The sequence below is a fragment of the Vanrija albida genome (genome assembly GCF_041260175.1).
Source record: "Vanrija albida strain AlHP1 chromosome Unknown contig_7, whole genome shotgun sequence".
In the NCBI taxonomy this organism is placed as follows: Eukaryota; Fungi; Basidiomycota; class Tremellomycetes; order Trichosporonales; family Trichosporonaceae; genus Vanrija; species Vanrija albida.
This window is the reverse complement of record NW_027191426.1, coordinates 1,437,601-1,461,240: the sequence shown is the minus strand read 5'-3', so window position 1 is coordinate 1,461,240 and position 23,640 is coordinate 1,437,601. Positions and strand designations below refer to the sequence as shown.

Sequence of the window (23,640 nt, the reverse complement as noted above, 5' to 3'; positions counted from 1 at the left end):
GATCGACCCACACATCAACTTATTACGATCCTCGCCGACATGCCGCACAGACAGCCACCCCTCAACCCCGCAGCACGATGATGATTGCATTTGGCGCTCAGCTAGCCAAAACAAGATGGAGGGACGGGGGTAGGAATAATGGGCAAACAGGACAAAACAAACGCCAAGTGACGGCCAGCGCGCGAGATCAAACTACTCTACAAGGTCATCATCCCCCTCCCCTCACACCACACAAATCTGCGTCCACCACAACCTCCTAGTCGTCATCGTCGTCAAGCTCATCCTCGTCCTCTTCCTCGCTTCCCCATCCACCCTCACGGTGCGGCTGACCGGATCGGCCCGGTCCGGCGTGCTCGTCGTGCGAGCGCCGCCGTTGCGCTTCGTGGTAATGGGCAGCACGCGCCTGGTCATGACCGGGCGGAGCCCCGCCACGGTGCGGAACCGGAGCAAAGTGCTGCCCCTGCGGCCCGGGCCGTCCCATTTCGAACCCAGGAGGGCCTGGGTGACCACCAGGTCCAGGAGGCCCAAAGCTGTGCGGCGGCGGTCCGTAAGGGCCATGAGGCCCATGTCCCATATGCGACGGGTGGATCTGCTGGTGCGGCGGATATCCATAAACATGCTGAGGCGGAGGAGCTTGCTGAGGGGTCGCACCAGGGTGCGGTCCAGGATGCATTTGGTGTGGGCCAGGGGGGCCGCCGCGCATCCCTCCCATCTGCACAGCCGCTTGCTGAGCTTGCAATTGATGCACCTTGGCGTGGCGTTTGAGGTTGGATTGGACCGAGAAGCGCCGACGGCACGAGGGCTCCTTGCACACGAATGGTCGTTCGCCGGTGTCTGTCGGATTAGTACTCGCCACCATCGAAACGGGCCCGAGGCAACTCACGGCTGTATGTGTGGATTCTCAGAGAGCTCGGACGTGAGAATGTCTTTGCACAGTATTGGCAGGCGTATTTGGGGCCAGAGCTGGGACCACCGCTCGAGGGCTTGGAGGGGCTAGCGTCACGATCTTCGCTGCTGTCCTTTCGCTCGGCGTCCGCCACGCGACGGGCAGATTCCGCGAGCACTTCCATTCCGCGCATGCCCGGGTCGCTCTTGGGGTCGGCGAGCTCGTCCTCTTCCAAAGCGAATGAACGTCGCGCGTCGGGGCCCGACACACTGGGTCCGATTGCGCTGCGTCGACGGGCAACACTTGGTCCACTGTGGTCGTTTGCGTGGCCAGGCATAGAGGATGATGAGCGAACCGAATCTGTCGACTCGCGACGCGTGAGCCACGACGGGTTGGTAGGAGCAGACAGCTGTTGATGCGCTTGTTGCTGGGGCTGTTCGGGTGTGCGCTCAGGGGCGGTGGCCGATGTCATGGGCGGTGTGAAGAAGCGGCCGCCCTTGGCAATCGCAATGTCGTCGCCGCTTTTGGCCATGATGAGTTCTGCCAGCGAAGAGCGACGAGGTGGCCTTGCGGAGGGCTCTGGGGAGGGTGGACGGGTTAGAGCGCCGCGTTGAGGTGGTTCTGCGTTGGCAATAGAGGCGGATGGCAGTGTCGCCAAAGACGTGCGCCGGGACGGCAGCTGGGGGATCGACTCGTTGGGCTGCGAGTTGCGCGAGTAGAGCGAAGGGCGTCTTTCAAGTGGCGACGGCGACGAGGTGCGAGGGATAACGGTCTGCGATGGGCTCCGTTCTGATGCACTGAGGTCGGCAAACGAGCGAGCTAGGGGACCCGTTAGTGAGCCCTGGCGAGACTGGTTGTAGTGCTGCTGAAACGGCGACTCGATGGGCGGCGATAGGGGCGATGACAAAGGACCAGAGACGGAACCACGCGAGTTGCCGCCAGACGGCGGAGGGTAGAGCATGGAGCGAAGTCCGCTGGAGCCTGTTGACATGGAGCCCGTGGCGGGGTACGAGGCGTTGCGGCTCTGGGCTTGCCATTTTAGACGCGCAACCTCGTCGGCGTCGGGAAGTGTTGGTGCAAGGTCGGATCTGCGACGCTTGACGTCAGGCCCGTCGTCGTCGACTACACGGGCACTGAAGGAGCCCGAGCGCGACGGCTGCTGTGGGTAGCCGGAAAAGGAATGAGACCGTTCCTCTGGCGCCCACCAGCCCTGGTTGCCTTCAGCGACAGAGGAAGCGAATGATGAGAACCGCGATGTTCTGGATGTTGGTGAGCCGAGGGGGGAGGTTGCCGATGCGCTCGAGTTGACGCTGGGCGATGTGAAGAACGACTGGGCGTAGGGCGATACCAATGGAGGCTGGTCGGCAGCATTGAGGAGCGCTTTGATGCCGGGAAGGCTCACGCTCTCGCTGGGGTTTCGTTCGGGCTGGGCATCTTCGCGGATTTTGCGGAGCGGATGCCGAGTGCCAAGGTCTCCGTAGGCGTCGTCCTCGTCCTCTGCGGTATGCCCCATAGGGTCAAAGCGGGATCCACGACGGATCATTGGTGGACGCGCGCCTGGAGGTGCGCCGTGGTCGATGTTGTTGGGGGATGGGGCCGACGCAAGTGCCGACTTTGGAATGTGGGTTGGTGAGACAAGGGGAGGCTCCAGCTTCAGTGACGGCGACTGAACCATAGCGTGTAAAGGGAGGATAGCCGGCAGTGTCGCAGTCTTCATGACACGGACGCTGCGCGACGGGGGTCTAGCAATGTCGCCGTGCTAGGGCTGTGGTTGGCATTCAATCGAGGGCGCAAAGGGCGGACGGGGGTGTGAGATGGCCGGCGTGTTGATTGTTGAGGGGTTCAGCAAGGGCGCAAGCCGATGGACATGGGCGAGGACGGCAGTGAAACGACGATGAGGGCGATGCGCGTATCACCAACAGCGGCAAGCGGTACGTTGGGCGTGTGGGAGCGTTTGGGGGAGGACGGTCGCACGGCGAGCAAGGCGATGGGGGGAGATGGTCGACGATGATGATGATGATGATGCAAACCAAAAGTGATCGTCGAGAGAGGGCCCGGACCAGGCGGAGGTGGGGAGGGTGACGAGCGGAAGAAGGCGGCGAGTCGCGAGTCGGGATGTTTCAATTAGTCGTAATTTGAAGGTAGCGAGTGAGGGATGGGTCGGTCGATGGTGGCGGTTCACAGTTGAAAAGACGAGCAATAGTAGAATGAGAGTCGAGAGAAAAGAATGGGTCAGCGACAGGTCTGGTGTGGAACAGTGAATAGAGTGGAATGTTTCCGAGGAATTGTGGGTGACATGAATCAGAGCAGACTGGCCTGGTAAAACACAGACTGCAGTCGTGCCGTGCGCGCGGCCGTAGCTGGGTGCCAAGCACAATGCAAGGAGCGACGCGTACGACGATGCCGAAGAGCCTTGTGGAATCGGCAATGCGATCAAACAAGGCTCGTGCGACACAAAGAAGGGAGGGGAACAGGGGGAACAAGGCTCGGCGGCGGCGGCGGCGTGCGGCGGTGGTGGTGGACAAGAAGTGGTGGGTGGTAGTGGTGGTGGTGATGGGGACGAGGGGTGTGTGGGGGGCGGGGGGGCATTGCGGTTTCAAGCCTGGTTTCGACAGACGAGGCCAAGGCCCTATGTTGTTGTAGCCAAGCATTGCGGCGGCGCGTTGTCCCCTCGTGCACACATGCACACACGCCCACAGGCCCACGGGCCACACAGACTTGGGCGGCGGCGGCGGTGGCGACGGCGACTGCATGTGCGAAGACGATCACCCAGAGTGCGCCTCGTCGCGGGTCTTTGAGCGCTGGGGCCTCGTCGCTGGAATGTTGATCGCGCCGGCGGTCGTCTGCGGGGAGGGAGGCGACGGGGGGATCTCACAAGAGGGGTTGGGTGACCATTCTGCAGATCACCCCGACACATCATCTCGTTTGGCTTGCGCACGTCTCCCCCCTTGCCCCTTCGTTCGCTCGCCTCTTCGCCGCCGCCGCCTCCGCCTCCTCCTTGGCCGCCCCTTGCCAGTGGCCACAACAATACAGGAATAATGCGACCGACGGCGACTTACCTTGTAGACGAATGGCGATGCAAAAAGAGTCACACGAATGGGTGGGGGAAAGGGGTAGTGGGTCGGGTCGTAGGGTCGATGGGTGGTCGATCCACAACAAAGTGCGCCCGAAAGTGTTGTGTGTGTAGTATGACGCGGTGGTGGGCGGATGTTGGGTGACGAGGGCGGCCAACGGGATGGAATTAATCGCACAGTATAGACAAGTCGAGAGTGGGAAGTATCGATACCAGTGAAAAGGCGAGCGATGGGATGACGATCGAGAGAGGACTGCCGACGGGAGAGCTGGTGGGTAATGCCCAGGGCGAAGCGAAGTGGGTTGGGGGTGAAGCCGCAGTAAGGCCGGTCGGTCGATGCACCGCTTGGTCGGAGTCGGAGAGGGGGGTGGGTGGGTGGGAGGATTGGCGCAGTCCGAGTCGCGTTGAGCTGATGCTCAAGCGTTATTAAGAGAGTGCAATGTAGAGGAAGATGCTGTTGTTGTGTTGTATGGAAGAAAGAGAAGAGACGACGACGAGATGGGAGACGAGGTAGGGGTGTGACTGATCGTGGACCGAGGACTGCCCGCCAAGTTGCCCGTTGGGGTGTGGTGCTACTACTTTGGCAGTTGCCGCGGGCGGGCGGGGACGGCGGCGGCGCGGAGCACTCGTCGGGTCAGACGCTACGCACGAGTGTAGTGTAGGATGTTGGAACGCCGTTTGGACCGCAAGGTTGATTGGGTCGGTTCGGTTGGAAGCGAGAGCAAGGAGCGGCCGACGATGCAAGGTGGTCGGGGTCGCCGAAGCAAGGGGAGGAGGGAGGGAAGGGGGAGGGGAGGGAGAGAGCGGGGCCGAAGGGGGCAAGGCGAGTGGAAAGAGTGCCGTGCCGTACTCCTTAGGACCAGGACGGTGCGTATGCCGTGCCGGGTTTGTTTTCGGTGTATGCGTGCGGGCGTGCGTGCGTGCGTCGTGCAAGGTAGCAAGACGGCGGCCGGACGACGAGGACGCAGAAATCGACAAGGCCGGTTCCTGTGGAGAAAAAAAAAGAAGCGTCGACGCCGCTGATCGTCGAGCGGGTACGTGGGTTTGGGTAGGTAGGTGCGCGCGCGCCGGGGGGGTGTTGCTTCTCTAGCGTCGTCCGCTTGCAACCTTGGGCACTATACGTTTTTTGGCTATTCGACTCTGTTGCGCTGTCTCAAACTGACAGCACGCGCGTGGTAATTGGTGCAACTACAAACCCGAGACGAGACGAGACGAGACGAGACGAGACGAGACGGTGTAACGGACAATGTAGAGAGACACGGACAGTTGGGGGAGCGAGGACGAGATCCAGCTGCTGCTGTTTGCCGATGCGATACGCACACACCTCACTCTGTGTGCTCTGACTCACTCGCCGGCTCGTCGTGCGACTTTTGCATACAGCTGTCACTCCTGTCGCTCCTGTCGCTCCTGTCGCTCCTGCAGCTCCTACAGCTCCTGTCGCTCCTGATGCTCATCTCCTGCAGATGGACAGACGCCTGCCTACCCCCCATTCGGGTGACGATCCCGCCGCCGCCGCCGCCTCCGCCTCCTCCGCCTCGAGCAAGCAGCAGCAGAGGAATCTTCCCCCGTCGGTCCGTTGTCGTGGTCGCGAGTCGTCTGCAGCTGGTGCTTTGTCTGCGCGACGGCGACTGCCCCTCAATGGCATCTATCCTGCCCTGCATGCATACCAAACTCTCCGACACATCCTATGGCGGACCCTGCGGATATCGACGGGCTGCAGGGGAAGGCGGCGCACGACAGGGTACGGGTTGGTATGGGGGTGATGCCTGCAGTCAGGGGGGTTTAATTCAGCGATACCAGTAGAGGTGCTTGTTCTCTTGATCCGCGCCGTGTGGGGTGAGTGGGAGTGGGAGGTGGGAGTGGGAGTGGGTGAGTGGGTGAGTGATTTGCCAATGGCGTGGTGGTTCATGTGGCCGTGGGGTAGGCAAGGGAGAGCTCGCTGGCTCGGTTGGATCAAGAGATGGATGTAGCCATCGGCGTGACGAGCCAGGCAGCCAGGCAGGCAGGCAGGCAGGCAGGCAGGCAGGCAGGCAGGCAGGCAGGCAGACAGCAAGTCAGTCGGGGCAGGCGAGCATCAAATTGCCTCGTCACTTGTCCAGGGTCAATCTTGCGGCATCCGAGGCCCCCCTTGCTGGTGCTCTGCTGGCGCCCTCTTTGCGCACGGGCCTTGTCGTGTGCAGGGTTGCGTGCCTGGACACACAACTCAGGGAAACAGTCAAAGAGGTAGCCGAAGCGACGGGACCAATCACAGCAAAAGGCTCAGGGCGTGGAGGGCGCAAGGGAAGCGGGGGGCGTCAATCGGGGCGCAAGAGCGGCAACAGAGGTGGCAAGTGAGCGCGCTCTTTTCGCTGCCTCGTCCTTGGGGGGAGAGGTCAGATCTCGATCAGAGGCTACGCTGGACGGGCTGTGGGAGTCGGAGTGGGGGAGGTCTAGTGGGAGGCAGAGCTGGCCGACTGCGACTGCGGTGGGTGGGGGCAGCGGCCGGACACCTCGGTGCTTGCTTGCTTGCCCAGGGCGGGCGTCCCAAACTCTCCACATTGCCTAACCGATGTCAATAGACTCCCATGACGACACTGACACGAGCTGGGTCCGGACAGTCCGGGGCCACTATAGCAAGGCACCGCAACTACAGTCCATGTCCGTGGAAATAGTTTTTAGACTGCACCAGGTGGGCGTGGGGCTCTTGACAACCGCGGGGTGGGTTGGGTGGGGGTCGGCTAGCTGCTGCGCAGCGCAACCAAGCGCACAACATGGCCTCATTGCATCAGTGATGCAATGAGCATGTGCCGAGCACTGGGCCAAGCAACCGAGCCAGCCGTGCCGCAGCCGAGAGGAGCAAGACTAGGTGACGCCCGCCCAACCGCCCGCCCAACCGCCCCAGGACAGCGGCCAGCGCCACCTCGCTTGGTGGCAGAGTTCGGCCCCCCCAAACACCGCCGACACGCGTGGGTCGTCGCGCTTGTCCTGCGGTGGAGGCTGGCGGCTGGAGGCTGACGGCGGCGGCGGCGGCGCCGCTCACGCCGAGACAGGCGGTGTGCGCCTAGCGCGATCAGATCGGATCACCCAGTGCGATCACGCAGATCTGGTGATCCCATTTCGACAGACTCGGACACGGTCACTCGTGTCATCGTGTGAATAGAATCGGCAACCAGGTACAATGCAGCAAAGCAAATGCAAAATGCACGCGACGTCACAGGCCGCCGCATGCACGGATCCCATTCAATCATCAAATTGAACGCAGTGGGGGTGCTGCGCATGGTCGTGCGCGCCGCCCGACGCCAGCTGCACGCCGCACGCCGCACGCCGCCATTCCACCACCTTCCCCTTGGCGGCAGGCGTCCATTCGACACGAAACGCGGCGCTAGTGCTAGCTGCGCGTTGCTTGTCAATGCATCGTGGCGCGCGCAGCAGACGACAGACGACAACAGCCAGCGCCCCCTGACGCCGCCGCTGCCGCCCTAGCAGCGAGCAGTCACCAGAAGAGGAGCAAGCAGTTTCGGGGCGCGAGCTCGCAGGGGGAGTCGCAGGGGGGGGCAAGGGGGGTGTACGTAGTGTGGCGGGTGCTCCGGCGTTTGTGGCGGCCGCGGCGCCCTGCCCTGGTTCCAGCAATCCTCTGGCTGGAGGCATCAAAGGCCGCTGCGCTGCGCTGCGATGCGATCCGAGGCGGAGATCAGTCGGATGTGGGCGACTCTCCGCCCGGAACTGAACTGCGACCCCTCGCACGCCATCGCCCCAACAAGGCCCCTGCGCCGCGCACGCACAGGGCCACCGGGGGTGGTGACAGACGTGTTCTCTGCCCTGCGCCACGCGATTATCGTGGCGCTGTGGCGGGGGGCGGCGGGCGCTGGCTCTGGCGCTGACGCTGACGCCGACGCCGACGCCGCTGCCGCTGCTGCGCGCCCATCACCGCGCGGGTGCTCGCTCCGAGTCTCGGCGCTCGGTCGGTCGGTCGGGCTTGGCAGCTTCGGGCGGGGCCATGTCCGACGCTCGTTTTGCGATCGCCGGGGGGTTGGGGCGGGCGGGCGGGTTCGCGCCGGGCCGGCCTTTGCGCACGCCGTCGGCGAGCTCGCTGCATGACTAGCATGACTCGCACCCACGCACGCACGTTTCTCACCATCCCCCCCACCTGCTATTCACGTCGTCGTCGCCCCCCCGCGTACCTGTCTCACACGGCATTCATGTCACCCATCGGCGTCTGCAGATCGTGGTGACACACCGCGCATCGTCTGGATTACCTAGTGCCGGAGATATAGCTGTCTGAGTCTGACACGGCGTTCCTCAGCCACGGGCGCGGCGCGGCGCGGCGGAGTGGGGGTGGGCGTCATGCTGCCGGCGTGCGGGCGTGAGCCTGCGCCCGTCGCGGGCATCAGGGCCAGCGACGACGATTGTTTCACTCCATTCGCCGGTCGCCGTAGTCCTAGCGATGGCGATTCGCGGCCGGCGTCATGTTCGGGCGTTCGGGACTTGGCTCGACCCGCGGAGATGCGCCGAGACGGCAAGCCCACCCCCCACCCGCCGTGACTCGTGACTCGCCGCTGCGGGCGTGAGCGCCGGGGCCAGCGACTAACCCGGCGCCGCGCCATCGCCCACTGGTGCACTGGTGCACTGGCTGGCGCGCGATGGCCAGATCTGCGCAATGGCCAGATCCGCTAGCGCCTGGCGCACCGCCGCTCGCGTCCAAATACGCGCCGCTCTGACCGGCTGGGCAGCGTAGCGCGTAGCGCCGCGCCGCGAACCGCACCGCGTGGTGCTTCCCCGCGATATCTCCGCCACTCCGTCCGTCGTCTTGATCTGGAATGCCGTGGCGTGGGCTGGTGGGAGCAGGCCGCGGACAAGGTGCCACTCGGGGCGGTGCGTGCTGCGGCCCGCGGCCCGGCCTGCGACTCGAGATTGACGTGCTCTCCACGCAGCCCCTCTGTCGCAGATCCGATCACGGCGATCTGGTGAGCGAGTCGCACGACTGCGGAATGTGTCGTCGGTGGTGCCGTGGTCGCATGCTCGTCGCGCGTCGGTGGCGCGGGTGCCGGCGGCGGCGGCGAGAGAACTTTAGGCCTTGGGCTGGGTGCCACGTGCACCACGTGAGCCACGTGAATTCCACGCGGGAATGCTCCCGCCCCCTCAGCACCTCAACTTCGATGTTGAGCAGGTCAAGACGTCAAGATCGACCTCGACCTCGTCTGCATCAACATCCCCCCCACACCCCGATGGCCTCAACAATCCTCCCCCTCGAGCTCGTGGACAGGTGTATCGGCTCGCCGATCCACGTCGTCATGAAGAACGAGCGCGAGTTTACCGGCACGCTCATGGGCTTTGACGACTACGTCAGTGAGTAGGGCGTGGGCTTGGGCTTGGGCTTGCTCGCGCAGCGCTGACAGCCAGACATGGTGCTCAAGGACGTCAAGGAGTAGTGCGTGCTACTGGTTTGGAGATGGCGACGCTGACGCCCTTAGCGAGGTCACGCCCGCGGGCATCGTCGAGACCGACCTCGGCCAGACCCTCCTCAACGGCAACAACATTGCCATGGTGAGCCGTCCTGCCTTCCCCGCTAACCCCAGCTCATCCCCGGCGGACGCGGGCCCAAGGCATAGACCATGTATAGACCGAGCACATGTATAGTCTAACCGCAGTGCATCGCAGTGCATCACAGCAGCGTGTTACTGAGCCGGTCGCCAAGGCGTACGACGCGCAGCCGGTCGACCAGCGCGACGACCTCGGACGCCTGCCCGCGCACCACCTCGTCGTCGTCCGTGTGCGCGACGTAGCGCAGCACCGTGCCGGCGCGCTCGAGGACCGGCTCGGCAAGCGTCGGCGCGGGCTGGCGCGCCGGCGCGATGGCCACCGGGGCGTTGGGCATACGGAACTGGAACTCGCCGGATCCCGCTTCCTCGCCTCCCTCGCCCGCCGCCTCGATGAGCGACGCCACCAGCAGGCCGAGGAAGACGACGGCGGCGCGCCGCAGCGCGGGATGCTTGCTGTCCTGCGCTGTCGGCTCGTCGTCCACGATCCGCGGGCCCGTCTCCTTTGGCGCCTCTTCCTCCGGCTCGTCGTCGTCGATGAGCACGACTTTGCGCGTCGGCTGGGGCTGCGCCGCTGGCTCGGGGCCGAATGGCGACGAGGCCACGCTTTCGATCTGCACCAGATCCACGGCGGCGCTCGCCAGCTCGTCGGCCCACGGCAGCAGCGCGAGGTGGTCTACCTCGGCGCAGGTCGACAGCAGCGACAGCGCCGACGTCCGCAGGATTGTCGGGAGCTTGGCGTTGGCAAACGTCGAGAGCAGCACGGGGACCACGATCCCAGCTTTCTGTCAGCTCGCCCCACTCACACACTCACCGTTCGCGACAAACGCCTTGCCCGCGCGCCGGATGACGAGGCCCAGCGCCTCGCCGATCCGCAGCGCCTTGTCCAGCGCGTCCCCCGACACCCCGTCCCCAGCCTCGCGGTACAGCCTGACCAGCGTCTTGAAGATCTCCTTGCCGAGCGTCTCGGCCATGGCAGCTACGCCCTTGACCGCGTTCAGGTAGATGTAGCTGTCCTTGTCCTGGATGGCTTGCATGTACACGTCGAGGATGGACGGGGTCAGCGCTTTGTCGTAGTCTTTGCCGAGTACGAGGTCGCGGAGCAGGACGAGGCCGTGCGCGCGGACAGGCAGGATGGGGTCAGACACGAGTGTCAGCGCGCGCCGGTACGTCGCGACTGCGGGGGACACGCTGCCGTCCTGGGCCGTGAGGGTCGCCGAGCGGCGCACAAGAAGCACGAGCTGCGCTTCCCGCGCCAGCTGGCGCACACCCGAGAGTTGGGACCCAGCCAGCGCCTCGAGGTGGTTGCTGATCGGGTGGAGGATGGGTGCGGTGGTGAAGTTGAGCTTGTCGTTGGCTTCGAGCGACGCCAAGAGCAGCGAGATGGCCGTCTCCACCATACCCATCTTCTCCACGCCCTCGGCGGTCAGCTCGGGCAGCGGTTCGTCGGCGTCGACCTCCTGGATCAGTGGCTTGCTTTCGGTCATCTTTGCCTCAAGCGTGTGCACCTCGTCGCCTAGCACGCCCTCGACGAAGGTGAGGACGTGGTCGGGGTTGGCGAGGAGCTTCTCCCCAAGCGTTTCCATCATAGCGAGCGTGATGCGCAGGAAAAGGAGCGACCTGTGTGGGTTAGATCAAGAGCCAACTTCACACCCACTTGAGAGGATCCTGGTCATCGGCGTTCGCGCGGACCCGCCACTCGTCGAGCACTTTGAGGAAGACGTCGCTGGATACGTCGGGCCGGTCAAAGCTCTTGAGCAGGCTCACCAGCGTCGGGGGGTCGGGCGACAGATCGAACGAGTCAAGGGCATCGGTGTCATCGCCGTCCACGTCCATTGACGTCGAGACGGACGGTTGAGGCGCCTCGGGACTGGCTGTCAGTTGGCAAACACCACACTCAACTCACTGCCCGAAGACAATCTCCGCGCTCCTCCCCTTCACGTTCCAGTACAGCTCCTCGCCGTCATCCGACGGCGGCCACCCGCGTCCACCGACGACGATGGACCAGACCCCCGCGACACCCTTATCCTTCGGTACGACCTTGCCCCAGCTGCTGAGCAGGAGGCGGACATCCCCCACCAATCCCGGCGCTGTCGCCGCCGCCTTCTGGATCGACCCCGCGCCGACTGCCGGGCTGAGCTTGGCGTGCAGCGCGAACAGTGGCGGCAGAATCGGGCTGACCACAAAGTCTGTAAAGTCGGGAGACGGTGGGGCGTGGAGCACCAGCTGTGCCATGGACCTTGCTGCGGCGTCCACCTGTGCTGATGGCACCACGACGCCAGGCTGCGGGTTCTGAGGCAGCCACGGGGCGTGCAGCCGCGAACGCAACCACTCGACGGCCAGCGGGCTCGTCTGCCAAAGATGGTGCACGACGTACGACGCGGCGTGCGTGTACACGATCGGGTGCTGCGCCGACTCTGGCGCTATCAAATCGAACAGCGTGGTGAGGAGCTTGGGGATGTACACCTGACGTCAGCTCGCCCTCGGGCCAAACCCACCTCCGGCGGCGTCGACTTGGGCACGCGCGAGAGCAGCCCGGCGATCCGGTCAAGCTTTGACCCCTCAACGGCCTCAGGCCCAGCCATGTTGCCCGCCTCGCCAAACACATTCTCCATGACGGCGCGGACGCCGCCGGGGCGTTGCATTTGGCCTGAGAGCAACGTCCCGATCGCGCCCTCAACGTACGCGGGCCACACGCGCGTCCACCCGCGCGGCGGCTTGCGCTTGCCCTCCTGAATCGTCTGCAGAGCACCGCTGAGCGCTGCCATCGCCTGCGACGGCGCGAACCCGGCGAGCGCGGACACGAGCTTGGCACGCAGGGCTGCGTGCGTCGGCGGCGGCGCGGTCGGCGTCCAGCCGAGCGTCACGGCCGCAAGAACCAGCGGCGGGAGGTGCGAGTGCGCAAGCGCGAGCGTGATGGCTGTCGAGTGGGTCACGCGCGCGCCACTCCCGTCGGCCGGCGGCGCGGGCGACTCGAGCAGGCTGAGGAGGTCGCCGGCGGCAGCGGGGAGCCGCGGGTCGAGCGGCGCGCGGCGCGGCAGGCCAACGACGTACGCCAGCGTCAGTGGGAGCAGGAGGGACGCGACGGCGTGCGAGAGCATGAGGCGGACAACGCGAAGATCGGCGGTGCCCAGCAGAACTGGCGTCAGCTTGCCCTCGGCGCGCACGCACAGTCCTTGTCCCCGAGGCCGTCCTTGAACTCGGCGGGCCAGAACTCTTTGCCGAGCTGCGCCTGCAGCGCGAGCAGGAGGTCGAGGCAGCGCCGCCCGACGAGCTGGACGAGCGCGTCGCGCCGCTCCTTGCGCGCGCGGGACGCCTCGTCGTCGTCGCCGATCTGGTCCAGCTCGTCGTCCTCTGTCCAGCCGGGGCGTGTGCGCCATGAGCTCAGCACGGCGGACGACGCGCGCAGTCGCTCCAGCAGCGCCGGTGGGGCCGAGGGCAGCGGTGCTGGCGGCGCAAGCAGCGCTGTGGCCGATGCCAGGAGCGTCTTGATGCTGCCTCCGGCGGTCGACATGGTGCGTGCGATGCAGAGTGGCTGACTACCAGAGATTCTGGCATGACGTCGGTCGTGCGTCGAAATGTTGCTTTGCTTGTGCGCTTGTGACAGCAGCCACGCGGTCCACGTGTTATCCATGTGGTTACATACAGCGGAATCAAATTCCTTGAGCCTTGAGCCGCCGAACGTCAGCGTTTGTGCCGGATTTCTCCCACCCAGGCCGCTCCGCCGTCGCTCGCTGCTCGCCCCGCCGCCGGTCATCTCGACGTTCGGTACACTTCCTTCGACTCCAACCCTCTGACAAACAGTAGCAAGTCGCAGCAATGGCATTTGCTCAGAACATCTCCCGACTCGTCGGTAAGTAGAGCTGAGCTCGGTGGCCCCCGGCGCGCCTTTTGCTGACAGCCCCAGTCCCCCTCGCCATCGGCGTCGCCGTTGTCGACTCGGCTCTGTACGATGTCCCCGGTGGCTACCGCGCCGTCATGTTCGACCGTTTCCGCGGTGTCCTGCCCACCGTGAGTAGTGTCCGCTGCGCTAATCCATGGGAAGTCCAGCTGACGCCCCAGGCTACCGGTGAGGGAACCCACTTCCTTGTTCCTTGGCTCCAGAAGGCCATCCTCTACGACGTCCGCATCAAGCCTAGGGTACGTTGTTGCGGTTCCTTCTGCGCACTGGCTGACCATTGCCAGAATATCTCGACCACCACTGGATCGAAGGGTGTGTCTGCTGCGCGGAACCTTTCGGAAGTACAGCTGACGCCCCCAGACATGCAGATGGTCTCGCTCACGCTCCGTGTCATGTCGAGGCCCGACCTGAACGCGCTCCCCGAGATTTACCAGAACCTGGGTCTTGAGTGGGTGTTCGAGATCCTCATTCACCACCCAGCTAACCCCTGCAGCTACGATGAGCGTGTCCTTCCTTCGATTGGAAACGAAGTGCTCAAGGCTACCGTCGCCCAGTTCGACGCCTCGGAGCTCATCACCAACCGTGAAATCGTCTCGGCACGCATCCGTGACGACCTCTTGACCCGTGCCAAGGAGTTCCACATCCAGCTCGAGGACGTTTCGATTGTGAGTAGTGCGGAGGAGGGCGTCATGGTGCCAACAAAAGCTGACACTCGCAGACCCACATGACGTGCGTCCACGGCTTCTTCCTTCTCGCGAGACCTACTGACCCAGCAGCTTCGGCAAGGAGTTCACCACCGCCGTTGAGCAGAAGCAGATTGCCCAGCAGGATGCCGAGCGTGCGAAGTTCGTCGTCGAGAAGGCCGAGCAGGAGCGCCAGGCTGCCGTTATCCGCGCTGAGGGTGAGGCCGAGGCCGCTGCCACCATCTCGGCTGCGCTCGCCAAGGCCGGTGACGCGTTCGTCCAGTTCCGCAAGATTGAGACTGCCCGCGAGATTGGTGAGTGCGTCCGTATGTGCCTTCTGACCTTGTCCAGCCGGCACACTGTCCCAGTCGCGCAACGTCTCGTACGTGCCCTCTTCCAGCGGCAACCTCCTCCTGCAGGTTCCCGGCCAGAACTCTTCGGCCTAAAAAACTGCCACTGGAGCAACGAGGCGCGAGGTAGGCAGCAGCAGCAACAACAGCATATGTATGAAAACATCTCCATTCTGGAGTGTGTGGCTGTGTGGCTGGGCCACTTGGAGCACGGGCTGTGTCCGAGATTGGATCGCCACTGTGTGTGGGGGGCGCGACAGTCTGATGATTGTCGTTGCTGGGCAGGTGGCTGTGTGGCCCAACTTGTGCTCTGCCTTGTCATGATTGCTCTTGTTGGCGTTCCTCTCCAAGCTTGCTCACCACCACGACATGATCAATCAGGCTTGCATCGTCTCTGACATCCACGGTCTTTACGGACATGGCCAGTTTGTCCGATCCCGTCACTTTAGTCACGTGATCAGATCGACGCGTTCGTGAGATTTTGCGGATTCAGGTTTTTGATTCTCGGGCAGTGTGAATGTGCGGCGCGGTGCGGTGGGTGAGCGGTATCTTTGCGCGCTTTGCGTCGTCGTCACGCTGGCTGGCTGGCTGGCTGGAGGGCTGGAGGGCTGGCCGCGTTGCGCTGTGGTGCGGTGCGCCTGTCGGGCCGTACAAACCCCCATTGTTACCGTCTCAGCTTTTCTTTCTCCCTCATCCCTCCCCACTCATTCTCCCTCGTCTCCTCCTCCCCCCCATCACACTCTCACAAAAAGGCGCAAGAGGGATTCATCCCCCACGCTCACCACTCACCACTCTTGCACGCCCAACACACACAAATTGTACTCTAAACGCACTGTAAATTTCTTATCACCACCAGCGGCAAATCTTCCCTCCCCCCCTTGACCCAACCACGTTCGATGCCCGTCGCCATGCCCGCAGCGGCAACCCCTCTCCCGTTCTCCCCCCTCGTTGACGAATTTGTCAAGCTTGCCGCAGCCCCTTCCAATGTCGAGGCCAAGGCACAGGCAGACGCCATTGCGCTGCAGCTGAAGAAGGCGCCCCGCACCCTCGACGCTATCGAGCAGGGCAAGGTCGTCGATGTTGTCCTCGTCTGGGCTGGATCAAAGTCTGGCTTTGAGCGCGAGTCGGCACCCGTGCTCGTCGAGCGCATCTGCCGCTCGCTCGGTGCCGGTATCGAGGGTGTCTTTGTGCCCCTCATCCCCGCGCTTCTCGGCCTCTCCATGGACAAGGGCCAGTCTGTCCGCTCGGCCGTGACCTCGGCCCTCAAGGCGCTCATCAAGGCGTCACCTCCCGAGGCTACCCGCCCCGTCCTCGATGTGCTTATCCGCAGCCTCGACGAGGCCAAGGGATGGCGCTCCAAGGTCTCGGCTCTCAAGGCCATCGAGGAGCTTGTCAAGCCCGGCGCTCAGGAGTTTATCGGCGCTGAGCTCGGCCACGCCATTCCCGTCGTCGAGATGGCCATGCACGACACCAAGGCCGAGGTCTCGGCTGCTGCCATCAAGTGTGCCACTACCCTCTGCAGCACGCTCCCCAACCCCGACGTCCTCAAGCACGTCAAGGCGCTTGTCGACGCCATGGCTTCGCCTCAGGCTGTGCCCGGCACCATCAAGGGCCTGTCGTCGACGACCTTTGTTGCCGAGGTCACTGGCCCCACCCTTGCGGTTCTCGTGCCCCTCCTCACCCGTGCCCTCAAGGAGCGTTCGACCGACACGCAGCGCATGACCTGCATTGTTATCGGAAACCTCGTCAAGCTTGTCCGTGACCCTACCGTCGCCGCCCGCTACCTCGGTACCCTCGTCACTGGTGTCGAGCAGATCGCCACTGGTGCCGCCTTCCCCGAGATCCGTGCGTTTGCCCAGACTGCCCTCGACATCCTTATCGGTGCCGGTGCCTCGGCCACTGCCACCCCCCTTCCCCCCGTGACATTATCCTCGGTGTCACGGACGCGCTCCACGTTATTGCCAAGCACGTCGACGTCCCCGGCCTCCCCGAGTTCCCCTCGGTGCCTCTTTCGGTGTCGCTTCCCTCCAACCCTGTTATCGCCCACGCCATCGAGCACCAGGCCAACGTTATTGCCGACCTCGTCGACAGCCGTCGCTTCGACGCTTCGATCTGGGAGGGCAAGGCTGTTGCTTCCTTCTTCAAGCTTCTGCTCGGTGCCGACGAGGGCGCCAAGGCGGCGTCTGACATTCGTCAGGCGTTCCTTGCGGCCGACCGCGCCAAGTACGCCTCGAACGAGGAGGACGACGGCGAAGGTGGACCCCTTCTCTGTGACATTCAGTTCTCGCTCGCCTACGGTGGCCTGCTCCTCCTCAACCACACCAGCCTCAAGCTCCGCCGCGGACGCCGCTACGGTATCTGCGCTGCCAACGGTGCCGGCAAGTCGACTCTGATGAAGGCTATCCGTGACGGCAAGGTCGAGGGCTTCCCTTCGCAGGATGAGCTCCGCTGCCTCATGGTGGAGCACGCTCTCCAGGGCGAGGACACCTCGGCTGCGATTGTCGAGTTCCTCCACTCGGACCCCAAGCTCAAGAGCCGCCCCCGCGAGGAGGTTGCCAAGATGCTCCTCTCGGTTGGCTTCTCTGAGGAGAAGCAGCGTGACCCCGTCGCTTCGCTTTCGGGTGGTTGGAAGATGAAGCTCGAGCTTGCTCGTGCCATGCTTATCGGTGCCGACCTTCTCCTCCTCGATGAGCCTACCAACCACTTGGACGTTCAGACTGTCGCCTGGCTCGAGGACTACCTCGTCAACCTCGACGTTACCTGCCTGATCGTCTCGCACGACTCTGGTTTCCTTGACAATGTCACGACCGACATTATCCACTACGAGGAGAAGAAGCTTGTCTACTACCCCGGCAACCTGTCCAAGTTTGTCGAGCGTGTCCCCGCTGCCAAGTCGTACTACACTCTTGCCGCGACCTCGATCAAGTTCACCTTCCCCCCGCCCGGCTCGCTCGTCGGTGTGCGCTCCAACACTCGCTCCATCATGAAGCTTGTCAACTGCACGTTCACCTACCCTGGCGCGTCCAAGCCGTCGCTCAAGAACGTGTCGTGCTCGCTCTCGCTCTCGTCGCGTGTCGGTATCCTCGGCCCCAACGGTGCGGGCAAGTCGACCCTCATCAAGCTCCTCACTGGCGAGACTGTTCCTCAGGACGGCACCGTGTACAAGCACCCTGCTCTCCGTGTCGGCTACGTTGCCCAGCACGCCTTCCACCACATCAACCTGCATCTCGAGAAGACTGCCGTGCAGTACATCCAGTGGCGTTACCAGGACGGCCACGACCGTGAGATGATGGAGAAGGCTACCCGCGTCTTCACCGAGGAGGACCTGGCCATGATGGACAAGCCCATTGCTGGCAAGAACGGCGAGCTGCGCAAGATCGACTACATTCTCGGTCGCCAGAAGCTCAAGAAGTCGTTCCAGTACGAGGTCAAGTTCAAGGGCTTTGACCACAAGTTCAACGCCTGGATTCCCCGCGATGTTCTTATCGAGAAGGGCTTCCAGAAGCTCGTCGGCCAGTTTGACGACATGGAGTCGTCGCGCGAGGGTGCCGGTATGCGCGACACGTCGGCCAAGGCCGTGCGTGAGGTGCTCGAGGCCGTTGGTCTCGACGGCGACATTGCCCAGTACAACGAGATGTCTGGTCTCTCGGGTGGTCAGAAGGTCAAGGTGGTTATTGCCGCCTCGATGTTCAACCGTCCCCAGTGTCTCTTCCTCGACGAGCCGACCAACTTCTTGGACCGTGAGGCCCTCGGTGGTCTTTCGGTCGCCATCAAGGAGTGGGGGGGTGCCGTTGTCATCATCTCGCACTCGCACGAGTTTGTCAACGCTCTGTGCCCCGAGATCTGGAACGTTGATGCCGGTGAGCTCACGTCGATTGGCAAGCGTGTCGTCGACGACGACCTGTTCGACGACCCGTCGCGCCCCGGCTCGCGCACGACGTCTACGCGCGGCACTCCCCGCACTGGCGCTGCCACGCCCATCTCGGCCCTTGCCTCTGGCGTCAACAGCGCGCTCACTTCGGCCGCTCCCTCGACTGTCAACTCGACTGTCACGTCGGCCGTCAACTCTGCCGACGAGGCCGAGGACATTGCCAAGCTGGCCAAGCTCGCGCTCAAGCCCAAGAAGAAGAAGAAGCCTACGCGTAACGACCTGAAGGCGCAGGAGGAGCGCCGCAGGATCCGCAAGCTCAACTGGCTTACGTACGGCGGCGAGCGCGAGCCCGACACCGAGGAGGAATAGATATAGATGCGTGGACTTGTACACGAGTAGATCTTGTAGACTGCATTGGGACTAATGCATATTAATTGCTAGCGCGCAGCGCCGAGCGAAGCGAGGCGCACGCGAGGGAGGGGCGCAGAGGCCCAGAGGGGGGCGAGGCGGGTGTAGCTGAGTGGGTTCGATGTTGAGAGGACAACTAGCCGTGGTGCTGTTCCACTCCACATAGGTAGTGGCCGTGAGCGACACGATACGAACGAAACAACCAGAGAGCATAGTATGCCTGCCACCGTCGTTCTTCTGCATCGTTGTCGTGGCATAGACGAGTGCGTGGAGAACGATGTGTGGCGGATCAGTGTGGCAGTCTAGCGTCTGTCAATGCCGCGAGCGCTCCGCAAGCGGCCATGCACCCCCCCTGACCGGAAGAACGCTGTGCACACTCTCGATGTGTAGAAATCGCTTGGCCAGAACGAACAGGGCGGCGAGGACCCGACTCGCATCGACCGGTACATATCCGATCAGACGAGGACGGAGACGGGGGGTGCGTCCTCCCGCAGTCCTGCTCTGCGCGACGTGCATGCCCTGCTCTCTGCGATGAACGCCCTCCGAAGACGACTTTGGACCTCTCAAACGCCACCCCAGCCGCTGCCGGAGGCTGCGTCGTTCAACTCGAGGACAGCCTGGCAGACGCGCCCCAAGCCCCCACCACGCCCATCTCCAGCGCCGCTTGCCACATCCCAATGCATTCAAATTATACGCACGCCGCCTAGTCCCACGTCGCCCGCCCCTTGCCCTTGTCCCTCCCCGCGCCCCGCTCAGCAAGGAACGCGTTCCCCGCCGCAAAGTCGCTCTCGAGCGCGCTGTCATTGTCCCACAGCGTGAGCTGCTGCTGCGCCTCGAAGCCCGTGCTCGCCGCGCTCGGGGGCGGGGAGTGCCCCGGGCGCGGGGAGGAGAGGTGCACGCGCGTCGCGATGAACACCTCGTGGCTTGCGTCGCTGGGCGCGGTGGAGAGCGAGAGGCGGTCGGCCGCCGCCTGCGTGCGCGCAGAGAGGCGGTTAGTAAACCTGCTGCTGGCTGAGAGGGGCGGCTCTGCCTCGCTGTCGTCGCTGCCGTCGTCCCACGTCAGCTGACGCGCGCGATGCCCGCCCTCGCTGCTCGGCCCCTCCCCCACATCCCCCATCTCCCACTCCTCCTCGGTGATGCGGTTCGTAAACTTCTTCTTGGCGGCCACCGGCGCCGGGAGCGGCCCGGATACGCGGCTAGGCAGGAAGAAGCTCTCCATGCCGACAAAGCTCTCGTCGGCGCCGCGGCTGCGCGCGCGCGAGTGGGAAAAGTGCGCCGCCGCGGGGCGCGACATGCTGCCCACCGTAGCGTGCCGGCTGCCGCCGAGCGCGCTCCCGATCCCGCTCCACGCGCTCGTGGCTGCCTGCTGGGCGGCCCGCCTCGCCTGGTTGCGGCACGAGAGGAAGCCGAGTGCCAGCGCCGCGAGGAGGAGCACGCTGCAGATCGACGACATCTGCACGCTCGTCAGCGCCGGCCCCCCCGAGGGCTTACAATCGCCTGGATGTTCCACACGGCGCGGCTGAGCACCACGGGCGGGAGGTAGCTGTTGGTCGCGACCGCCGGCTGCCCGGCCACCGTGTGCGTGACGAGGCGGGTCCCGGCCTTGTGTGAGCGAGGGCTAGGGTGGGGTACTCACAACCCCGGCGCACTGCGCCTCGGCGTAGGCCTGCGCGAACGCGTACGCATCCCCCGTGCACACGGCGAGCCAGCACCCCTGCACGCTGGAGAGGAAGGTGTCGCTCTCGCACAGGCAGCGCAGGCTGCTGAAGCCGGGGCAGCCGGTCGTGTTCGCGTGCGCGAAGCACGAGCCGACGCACCACGGCGCCTTGGCACTCATGCTCGGCGCGGGTGCGGCCTCGACGGCGAGGTGCGGCGGGGGCGGGGACGGGGCTGGGGGCATCGGGGTGGTGGGTGGCAACGTTGACGGAGTAGCAAGGCCGCAGCGTTATACAATGGGCTGCACCCACCACGTCCTTTGTCCCCATCGAGCGCATCGACATCCTCGAGCGCAGCCCTCCTTTGCTCGCCGAGCCTGCGGCCTCGCCTCGCCTCCTCGCTGCCGAACAATACAACGCGCCCAACTTAATCTCCACCTGATCCGCCACAATGGCGTCGGGTGCCTGCTGGCGCCGCTGCCTCGTGCCCGCCGCGTGCGGCCATCCTTTGTGGCGCCGCGCACCATGTGGCAAACCAACCCAACACATGCAAATGATACATGGACATGGCAGTGGTACAATGATGCGAGAGGCTGCTCTACGCCTGAGTCCTCTACACTCGAGTCCGCTCTACGCTCGAGTCCGCGATACGCTCGGCTCTACCGCCCCCCGCGCCCCTACACCCACGGCCATCCCGGCCGCTCCCACCGCACAAACCCATTGTCCCCCCCAAACTCGGCCTCCATCCAGTGGCCCAGGCTCAGGCGCATGCCCTCGCGCGCGTGATCCGGCTGATCGTCGTTGATGCACAGCATCGAGATCTTCTCGTCCGCGTCCACCTCCTTGAGCGTCTTGTGCAGCCCCAGCACGCTCGTCACCATGGCAAACTTGACGTTCGCGGTGCCTGCCCCGTCAGCGCGCATGTCCGTGTCAAGTGCCTGGTCTCGTCCCCGTACTCACCAAACACATAGGCATAGCGCGACAGCAGCTTGACGCTAAAGTTGCGCAGGCTCACGCCGCCGTCTGGACGCTCCGGCGCGCCCTCCCACACGTCTTGGCCCCGGCGCACATTCGCCTCCATGGAGAAGTTTGCACCGCGCCACGTCGGCGTGAGGGGAAGCATCGGCTCGGACCGTTGCCACATGCCCGCCGGCGCCTCCTTGGCAGGGTAGTAGACTGCGTCCTCGGCAGGAAGGAACGCCGACAAGCCACGTATGCCCGAGGCGGTGACGAGCGCGTTGATCAGGCAGTCGCCACACGACGGCTTCTCAAACGCAAACGCTGTAAACAGCTCGTCGGCGTCAAACTCGGTCGAGTGCTGGAAGAAGTTGCGTGGCAGGCACTGCATGATGGAGAAGTAGCACTTGCGCTCCTTGACCACCTCGGGGTCGGGTGGCAAGTGGCCGTCAAATGAAGCTGCTCGTGTGAGTGACCGTGGTCGTGCGAGTCGTCGGGTCGTGTGACCCGTGCCTGGACTCACACCATCTGTAGAAGCTGTTCTTTGGGTCGTCCCAGCCGCCGTGGCGATCGAGATTGGGCACATCGACAATTGTCTCACGCCGGTCCGTCTCGACGACAACGACGTCGCCCTCGTTGCCCTCCTCGAGGCCGAAGACGCGGCGCAGCTCGTCGCGCGCGCCGTCGCCCCACTTGCCGCTGGGGCCGCCGACGCGCGCGACGATGAAGCTCCACAGCAGCGCCTCGCGCCAGCGCTCAATCTGGAGCTGGGTCACGAGCCATGTCATTTCAATGTCTCCGACGCCGCGCCTGCTCTCGCGGAACGAGCGGGTTGTCGACTTGGCAAACGTCTCGGCGAACATGACAGTCGCCTCGTGCGTCAGGCTCCGCGACATGGCCTTGGGCACATGGTGCTCGTACATGCGCTTGCGGCCCGTGAACCGCTGGGCGATGAGGTACGCGGCGTGCTGCAGGCCACCCCACTCGCCCGAGTTGTCCAAGAGCTTTGGGTCAATCTTGGGCTCGACCGTCAGGCCGGGGGCGAGACGGTGCACGGCGCCCAGCACCGGGTGGTGGTAGTCGGTGGGGGACATGATCTGGAGGTTGAACATGTCGTCGTTGGACATGATGCTGTGGGTTAGCGCCAGTCAGCAGCGTTTGCGGCACTCACAAGGTGTCGCTCAGTCCCTCGATCATCCCGACGCCAGCCTCAATCGCAAAGCTGTTGAACGTCGGAAGCGCCTTGCGTTGCCAGTCCTCCTCGTCCAGCTCGTCCAAACCAGGCGGCAGCTTGCCGTCGTTGTCCCGGGCGAGGCGGAAGAGATCGGGGTGGAAGTGCGTGCGGAGGTTGGCCTTGTTATCGACGTTGAGCCACGCCGGCACCTGGCCCATGCGCCAGCGCGTACCGTTCGGAACCGTGCCGTCCTCGACCAGCGCCTGGGCCTCGGGCGGCAGCTCGGCGCCCTCGGGCACGTCGAACGCCGCTGACACGAGGTGCACGGCGCCGGCATGCTTGCCGAGCGACATGGCGCCGGACCGCACGGCGCCACGAAGCTCGCCATTGTCTCTCCAGTGGCGGAACTTGCCCTTGAGCGACTGGATATCCTCCTCGTTGACCTTGGCGTCCTTGGCGGTCTCAAACCACTGCGATGTGGCGTTGACAAACATGTAGACGAGGTCGATGGGAGGCTGGGTGTGGGAACGCACGGCGACTGGTAATTGACCGGTGACGTAAAAGTGGGTGAGGAGGTCGAGAGGCGGACGCGATTCCATCGGCAGAAGCAAGCGAGGTGATGGCGTAGTTAATGGCCTCACGGGCACGAGAAGATGGGTCTGGTCGCTGGCGATAGCATAGGCTTCAGACTCCGGGCCCGCCAAGTCGCTCGAGTTGTAGCCCTCGGGGTAGTCATCGTTGACGTTCCACTTGGGTGGATCCTCCTCGGGTTCGATGCGGTAGATGCGCGTGGCAAAGTCTTCAGGAAGGATGAAATGATACGTGATAAGGACTGATACCAGGGCGAGGATACACAGCGCCACTGTGCGTGCTGTCCGCCTGCTGAGGAAGGGACGCATTCGGCGTTGGTTCGCGGCTGCTGCGGGCCCGGCCACGAACTTGAACAGCGGTCGTCCTGCCTCGAGGTCCATGTCGGAGCCGCTACTGCCCGAGCTGTCGTCGTCGGACGGGTCGGTCGCGTATCGTGCTGCGTACTTGCTACTCCGTGGTGCTTGCGAGGCCGAGTGCTCTGCCATCGCCTGGAGCAGGCTGTTATCTGTGCTCGTCTGGCGCACGGGGGTGTATCCTGCTGTCGTGTCGCGAGGTAATACGGTGGGCCACTTCAT

The 23,640-nt window shown here is 64.2% G+C and overlaps 7 protein-coding genes across 7 annotated transcripts; 3 read left to right on the top strand and 4 right to left on the bottom strand.

Moving 5' to 3' along the window:
• Window positions 1–256: 256 nt before the first annotated feature.
• Window positions 257–2,429, bottom strand: Q8F55_009023 (uncharacterized protein; the record flags this gene model as incomplete). The annotated part of the gene is made up of 2 exons (XM_069357399.1): window positions 257–834; window positions 884–2,429. The coding sequence occupies 2 exons, from the start codon at window positions 2,427–2,429 to the stop codon at window positions 257–259; spliced, it is 2,124 nt and encodes a 707-aa protein (XP_069205336.1).
• A 6,734-nt stretch (window positions 2,430–9,163) lies between these two features.
• LSM5 (RNA-binding protein lsm5) lies at window positions 9,164–9,547 on the top strand (the record flags this gene model as incomplete). The annotated part of the gene is made up of 4 exons (XM_069357398.1): window positions 9,164–9,284; window positions 9,339–9,366; window positions 9,410–9,482; window positions 9,515–9,547. The coding sequence occupies 4 exons, from the start codon at window positions 9,164–9,166 to the stop codon at window positions 9,545–9,547; spliced, it is 255 nt and encodes an 84-aa protein (XP_069205335.1).
• A 53-nt stretch (window positions 9,548–9,600) lies between these two features.
• Window positions 9,601–12,989, bottom strand: Q8F55_009021 (uncharacterized protein; the record flags this gene model as incomplete). Its single annotated transcript, XM_069357397.1, has 6 exons — window positions 9,601–10,256; window positions 10,290–11,095; window positions 11,133–11,345; window positions 11,382–11,941; window positions 11,974–12,614; window positions 12,647–12,989. The coding sequence occupies 6 exons, from the start codon at window positions 12,987–12,989 to the stop codon at window positions 9,601–9,603; spliced, it is 3,219 nt and encodes a 1,072-aa protein (XP_069205334.1).
• A 305-nt stretch (window positions 12,990–13,294) lies between these two features.
• PHB1 (Prohibitin-1, subunit of the prohibitin complex (Phb1p-Phb2p)) lies at window positions 13,295–14,505 on the top strand (the record flags this gene model as incomplete). Its single annotated transcript, XM_069357396.1, has 9 exons — window positions 13,295–13,328; window positions 13,383–13,486; window positions 13,538–13,615; window positions 13,661–13,688; window positions 13,737–13,824; window positions 13,870–14,041; window positions 14,095–14,105; window positions 14,153–14,373; window positions 14,411–14,505. 9 exons carry the CDS (start codon window positions 13,295–13,297, stop codon window positions 14,503–14,505), a joined length of 831 nt encoding a protein of 276 aa, XP_069205333.1.
• An 812-nt stretch (window positions 14,506–15,317) lies between these two features.
• Window positions 15,318–18,649, top strand: NEW1 ([NU+] prion formation protein 1; the record flags this gene model as incomplete). The annotated part of the gene is made up of 2 exons (XM_069357395.1): window positions 15,318–16,328; window positions 16,376–18,649. 2 exons carry the CDS (start codon window positions 15,318–15,320, stop codon window positions 18,647–18,649), a joined length of 3,285 nt encoding a protein of 1,094 aa, XP_069205332.1.
• A 742-nt stretch (window positions 18,650–19,391) lies between these two features.
• Q8F55_009018 (uncharacterized protein) lies at window positions 19,392–20,588 on the bottom strand (the record flags this gene model as incomplete). Its single annotated transcript, XM_069357394.1, has 3 exons — window positions 19,392–20,141; window positions 20,180–20,290; window positions 20,325–20,588. The coding sequence occupies 3 exons, from the start codon at window positions 20,586–20,588 to the stop codon at window positions 19,392–19,394; spliced, it is 1,125 nt and encodes a 374-aa protein (XP_069205331.1).
• A 432-nt stretch (window positions 20,589–21,020) lies between these two features.
• Window positions 21,021–23,640, bottom strand: Q8F55_009017 (uncharacterized protein; the record flags this gene model as incomplete). Its single annotated transcript, XM_069357393.1, has 4 exons — window positions 21,021–21,247; window positions 21,304–21,759; window positions 21,824–22,431; window positions 22,472–23,640. The coding sequence occupies 4 exons, from the start codon at window positions 23,638–23,640 to the stop codon at window positions 21,021–21,023; spliced, it is 2,460 nt and encodes an 819-aa protein (XP_069205330.1).